Consider the following 6,782-nt stretch of genomic DNA (forward strand, 5'->3'; position numbering starts at 1 on the left):
TTAGAGGTCCTTTCGATTCAGCCTCCCTTCCCCGTTACCATCGCTCTTAGCAGAAAGGTTGTAAAGTGTCCTGATAAAACAGCAACCCTCACAATATTTGCAAACTGAAGTCTGATGCCAACAGCGGGCCGTGTTTCCCTGCAGGCTGGCTGGCTTGGAGACACTCGAAACCCTGGCAGAAGGCCATGAATCAGGCGTGTCAGCGACAGAGATCGTCGGGTTGACGCTCTCATCCCCGAAATATGAGGAAATGGGAGAAAAACACTTGCAGTGCGCCACAATTCACAGCAACCACCACCAAAAAAACCCGCATTGAAAGGGTGCCTGCATCCAGGAGGAGGGAGGGCGATTTGGGGCGTGGTGGCAGCATCTCGGTTCGGAACGGCAGAGGGCGGTGGAGGGAGTGTGCGAAACCGTTGCATAAATCCCGATTCAGCCACTTCATGCTGGAGCAGGGTTGCCTACCTCCAGGTGGTAGCTGGAGATCTCCCACAATTACAACTGATCTCCAGGTGATAGAGATCAGTCCCCCTGGAGAAAATGACTGCTTTGGCAACTGGACTTTAGGGCATTGAAGTCCTTCCCCTCCTCAAACCCAGCCCTCCTCAGGCACCGCCCCAAAAACCTCCCGCCGGCGGCAAAGAAGGACCTGGCAACCCTACTTGTAAATGGGGATAGAGCTGGTGTGTTGGTTTGTTGCAAGGTCTGGTCCCTGCATTTGTATCTCTGCTTGATGTCTTATCGATAGAGAATGGGAGAACAATGTACTGTCCCCTAATTTATTGAAGGAAAATGTGGTTGATAGATAGTTAGGGTTGCCAGATCCCTCTTCGCCACTGGCAGGAGGTTTTTTGGGCGGAGCCTGAGGAGGGTGAGGTTTGGGGAGGGGAGGGACTTCAATGCCATAAATTGCCAAAGCTGCCATTTTCGCCAGGGGAACTGATCTGTATCGACTGAAGATCAGTTGTAATAGCGGGAGATCTCCATCTAGTACCTGGAGTTTGGCAACCCTATGGATAGTATGTATATGGAAAGAAAAGAGGTTTTTCTGAAGGGTGTGACACCAATACGGTTGCTAACCTCCAGGTACTAGCTGGAGATCTCCTGCTATTACAACTGATCTCCAGCCGATAGAGTACAGTTACGATGGAGAAACTGGCCGCTTTGGCAATTGGACTCCATGACATTGAAGTCCCTCCCCTCCTCAAACCCCGCCCTCCTCAGGCTCCACCCCAAAAACCTCCCGCCAGTTGCAAAGAGGGACCTGGCAACACTAGACACCGATCCTCCACAAACCACATGTTCAAGTGGGGAAAGGTTGATCCTTTTTATTTTAAAGAAAACATCATTGATGTTTCGATGAAGGAGGCTGGAATTCCCCTGAGAGCAGGCCAGGCACGTGGGACTCTTGTGGCATCCCTGTAGCACTTTCACTGTTGAAATGGTTTTTATAAGGCCTTACTTGGCCCTCCATAAAATCTTAGCTGCAACCAATCCTTTGCAATGAGAAAGAAAATTGATTCACTTCCTTGGCCGGGATGGACTGGAGGGAGGAGGTATGGCCCGAGACCGAAACTACACTCTTTCGTTGGATGGATTCTTTCTACTTCCTTGTCTAAACAAGGCAATGCATCCTAAGGACGGCGCGTGTGCCACCAAGAGACTGAATTGCTAAGAATGTGTATGCAGCGATAGCCGACGGGCAATAGTCAACAAACCGCCTTTGCTGGGATAGTTGGTTAAACAAGATGGCTGATAGGGGAGCCGTCCCAGCTTATATAAACTTCAGGTTGACACAGCGAACAGATCTTTATGAAGGATCATTTGCACAGACCAGAGCCAACTTCCACCAGTTCCACCAGAGCCAACTACACTAGAGCCAGCATGGTGTAGTGGTTAAGGGCGGTGGTTTGGAGCGGTGGACTCTGATCTGGAGAACCGGGGTCGATTCCCCACTCCTCCACATGAGCGGCGGAGGCTAATCTGGTGAACTGGATTTGTTTCCCCGCTCCTACACACAAAGCCAGCTGGGTGACCTTGGGCAAGGTACAGCTCTGGTAGAGTTCTCTCAGCCCCACCTACCTCACAGGGTGTCTGTTGTGGGGAAGGTAATTGCTAGCTGGTTTGAGTCTCCCTTAAGTGGTAGAGAAAGTCGGCATATAAAAAAACCCAACTCTCCTCCTTCTCCTTCTCCTTCTCCTTCTCCTTCTCCTTCTTCTTCTTCTTCTTCCTCCTCCTCCTCTGTCCCTGATAGTGGCTGTTCAGGTGCCTCGGAAGCAGAGCAGAGCCACAGGTGTTGGGGGCTTCCCAGCAGACCAGAAAGCCAGCTCCTTAAGCACATATGAAAACCACAACCAGTTGGCCAGCCTAGAAAGGTCTGATTAGGTGCTAGGCTTTCTAGTTTCTCTGCCTCCTGATTGGCTCCTGGCCTCTACCCAAGACGTTAGGAAGCCTTTCAAGGCATGTCAACGCCATTCCTCTGCCAATCTCAGCTGTTCACCTTGGCTTTTCTCATCCGCCACTTGAGGGGGATGCCCAATCTTCGTTCTGTTTCTAGGCTGCTTCCTAACTCTCCTGATCTTTGCAAGTGACCATCAACAGATATTAGCTGTTGCATGATGGGTACATGGAATCTCCATGTTCACCTTTAAATACCAGGTGCTGGAGACCAAAATGTCAATTGCCTTCATGACCTACTTGTGGGTTTCTCAGAAGTGTATAGTTGGTCCATGTTGGAAACAGGATGGTGTACTGGATGGAACTTCGGTCTGATCCAGGAAGCAGGCTCTTGAGTTCTTCGTTCATTGAACCATGGACAAATTGCTGGATCCCAAGATGGCGGCTCTTCCCTGCCTCGTGGAGTATTCACAGGAGCTGAGGCACAATGTTCTTCCAGCAAATATAGTCAGCCTTCTTTCCAGAAGGGTGTGGAGGAATAGAACTGATTCAAGTGTCGTTATGCAGGCCTGCAGAACGGCTCTTGGGCATTTACAGGGGTAGAGAAACGGCCAAGAAGGCCCTGAGGAAACTGAAGGCCTCAAGAGCTGCAAGACAGAAAGTCTTTCTCTGTCAGGCAAAAGGCCAAGTTCCTGTTATTTATGCCCGGCTTGTTTACCACAGAGGCCAGTACTGAACAGATGAAGCTTCTTTATACTGAGTCAGTCCTAGGGCTGCCAACCTCCTTCTGAGCTCCCTCCTGCCCCCAAACTCTGCCCTCCGCAGGCACCGACCCCAAATCTCCAGGAATTTCCCAAGCTAGAATTGGCAACCTTAGCATATGCCAGCTGGGCACCTTCTGTCTGCAAACCATACGCTGTACTACTGAGCCACAGCCCATTCCCACTACGGTCATCTTCCAAGGCCCTGCTTCGGGGGCTTCCACCTTCTGAGGCAGGGGGCAACCCAGGAAAGGGCCTTCTCAGTCATGGCACCAAAGCTCTGGAACTCTCTTCCCAGGTAGATTTGTTTGTACCCTTCTGTTGTCCCCTTCTGTTGCCATCTTTGTTTGTCCCCTTCTGTTTGCCATCTTCATCCAGCGGTAGGGTTGCCAACCTCTAGGTACTTAGAACAACTCTAGTACTGGGCTAGAACAACTCTAGTACAAAATCAAACAATGCACAAGCAAACTATGCAAACATATATTGTGAAACTTATACATCTACAAACAGGTGAAAACGTAAGTGAAAAATATATACAAGTGTATCCAAGTGTACTAGCTGGAGATCTCCTGCTATTACACCTGATCTCCAGTGAACAGAAATCAGTTCACCTGGAGAAAATGGCCACTTTGGCAATTGGATTCTATGGCATTGAAGTCCCTCCCCAAACCCCACCCTCCTCAGGCTCCGCCCCCAAACCGCCCACCGATGGCGAAGAGGGACCTGACAACCCTATCCAGTGGGTGAAGACTTTTTTGTTTCGTTTGGTATTCCCTCAGTGATCCCTCCTCTTTAACCAATATTTTAATTGCCGTTTTATGTCTTGTACATATTTTTAACTCTGTTTTCAATTGTTTTAATGTCTGTTTTGGGGGGTTGGTTTTAGTGGTTTTAAAATGTGGTTTTTATCATGTATGTTTTAAATTGTTAGCTGCCTTGGTAGCCTTTGTTAGGGTAGAAAGTTGGGGTATACATTTTGTAAATAAAAATAAATAAATAAATGTTGCCGACTCATGCTCCCTTTTACACCTGAAGGGGGCTCCGATGTCCAAGCACACTCAACCCCAAGTAATTCGCTAGATCAGGGGTGTCGAACTCGATTGTTATGAGATCTGGATATGACATAAATGTCACTTGGTTGGGCTGGGCCATGCCTCGGCAGCCCAGATCGAGAGTGGGGTGCATTTGGCTGCCTTGGCTAGTTTGCCAGCCTTATAAGAACATAAGAAAGGCCCTGCTGGATCAGACCCAGGCCCATCAAGTCCAGCAGTCTGTTCACACAGGGGCCAACCAGGTGCCTCTAGGAAGCCACTAACAAGACGAGTGCAGCAGCACCATCCTGCCTGTGTTCCACCGCACCCAAAATAATAGGCATGCTCCTCTGATACTAGAGAGAATAGGTATGCAGCATGACTAGTATCCATTCTAACTAACAGCCATGAATACCCCTCTCCTCCATAAATATGTCCACTCCCCTCTGTTTGACACCCCTTAGCTAGCCTATCCCAGCCTCAAGTGAGGAGGTTTTGGGTTCAAATGCCGGCAGTCATGCAACAAAATGGATGCCGAGAACATCAGCCTCACCCATGGATATTCGGGGACTCGTGAGGCCAGCTTAAAAGTCAAGAAAATCCTGCGTCGTTCAAAGCACTCCGGAAGGTGTTTCCCTTCTGCTGCCTTGTCCCTACTTGCCAGCCTCCACTTGAAACCAGAAGCGGTCACGGCAAACAAGAGGGTGGAATTCAAGGCCCGCTTCCAGCTTGCCCTCCCTGGTCGGCCTCCATCTCTCAGGGTTGCCATCTCCACAAACAAACAAAAGGGGATGGCGTGAAGGAGCGGCAGGGCGAGAGTCCGTTGGCAAAGCCACACCCCTTGCCTGAGCTAACACAGCCCTCCCCGGCTATAGCGACGGTTATAAATCAGTCCAAGCCAAGGTGCTTGAGCAGTTCTACCCGAAGCGACGCTCCGAGAACTACCGATTCCTCTGCTTGGCAAGCGCTAACCGATTCGGAGGCGTCAAAATGTCGATGGGCCTGGAAATCGGCGGGGTGTCCCTGTCCGTCCTGGGATGGATCGGCTGCATCCTGTGCTGCGGGCTGCCCATGTGGCGGGTGACGGCCTTCATCGGCTACAACATCGTCACTGCGCAGATCACCTGGGAGGGCCTGTGGATGGACTGCGTGGTGCAGAGCACCGGCCAGATGCAATGCAAGGTCTACGACTCCATGCTGGCGCTGGCCCCGGACCTGCAGGCCGCCCGTGCCCTGGTGGTCATTGCCGTCCTCATGGGCTGCCTGGGCATCCTCATCTTCTTGATGGGGGCGCAGTGCACCCGATGTATAGAGGAAGAGTCCACCAAGGCCAAAGTGACCATCGTCTCCGGGATCATCTTCCTGTTGTCCGGCATCCTGGTCCTCATCCCTGTCTCCTGGTCGGCCAACACCATCATCCGTGACTTCTACAACGTGGTGGTCCCCCAAGCCCAGAAGCGAGAACTGGGAGCTTCTCTCTACATTGGCTGGGCAGCGGCCGCCCTCTTTCTTTTCGGGGGTGCCTTGCTCTGCTGCTCCTGCCCCCCTAAAGACGACAGGTACAGACCCACAAACATGACCTACTCAGCCCCCAAGTCGACAGTGGCCAGCTACGACAAGAAGAACTACGTATGAAGCAGTCGCCTGCCCTGGGCATGAAACTAACCATCTGTTGCTTCACCTGCCGGGAGGCTCCTGAACTTTACTGTCACTTGCTCAAGAAAAGAGACATATATCTCGGGGATAAATATACAGAGATATGTTCTGCTTAAACTTTGGGGACTGAATGAAGTCTCTCGGCCGGCACTCCCCCACCACAATGAATTCCTGAAAAGGAGAAGGGGAAACCCTCGACTCGTCTTTCCTTGTCTTCTTGTGGATAGCCGTTGACTTAAAACACACCCCGCCCTGTCTTGGACTTTCGTCGAGTGCCTCCGCAAGATTAGACCCCGCTTCCCATCCCTCAAGCTTCAGCCAGGAAAGGCTGGCGTGGGGCCAGGGACCGGCTGGGCGCTGTTTGTAAGACTGGGAAGGCCCCAATGGGTGCGGCCTCCATATTGCTTCTGCTGTTCAAGGCCGGTCTACCTCAGACCTTTGTTTCTGTAGGGATTCCTTGGGAAAGTGATTGGTTTAAAGGGTGGGGGGAGGGTGTGATGATATTCTAGGGGACAGAGACCATGGGGAGATACGTCCTCCAAGCTTGCGATCGGGTTGATATTGAGAACGCTTGTGAGATGACAGGGGGTGGGAGATGGTATCAAACTAGACGCTCTTTTTAAAGATGAAATAGCAGCTTTAGAGTACCGAATTTGGTTTGATTGGGCGAAGAGGCCAGCGTTCTTGCTGGCGACAGGCTTTCAGGGAGGAATTAAGACGGCCTCCACCTCCTCCTCTATGCTGTGAAAGAAATCACTCTGCCTCTCACCCTAAGGTAATAGCTTTGTCCCAAACCAGGCCTCCGGGAAATAAATGGTTCCACCCAAGGTATAGGGAAGCGGCCATGGAGAAAGGTGGACAGGGCATCTGGGCAAACAGTCAGCCGTTGCTGGGAGCGAGAAGCTTGCGGTCGGTTGGTGAGGGAGAAAGAAAGATG

At 51.2% G+C, this 6,782-nt stretch overlaps 1 protein-coding gene across 1 annotated transcript; it reads left to right on the forward strand.

The window, feature by feature from the left end:
* Positions 1-5,179: 5,179 nt before the first annotated feature.
* Positions 5,180-5,824, forward strand: LOC130491422 (claudin-3-like). Its single transcript, XM_056865157.1, has one exon. The coding sequence runs from the start codon at positions 5,180-5,182 to the stop codon at positions 5,822-5,824; it is 645 nt and encodes a 214-aa protein (XP_056721135.1).
* The last annotated feature ends 958 nt before the right edge of the window (positions 5,825-6,782 follow it).

The sequence above is a fragment of the Euleptes europaea genome, chromosome 19 (assembly GCF_029931775.1).
Source record: "Euleptes europaea isolate rEulEur1 chromosome 19, rEulEur1.hap1, whole genome shotgun sequence".
NCBI classification, from domain to species: Eukaryota; Metazoa; Chordata; class Lepidosauria; order Squamata; family Sphaerodactylidae; genus Euleptes; species Euleptes europaea.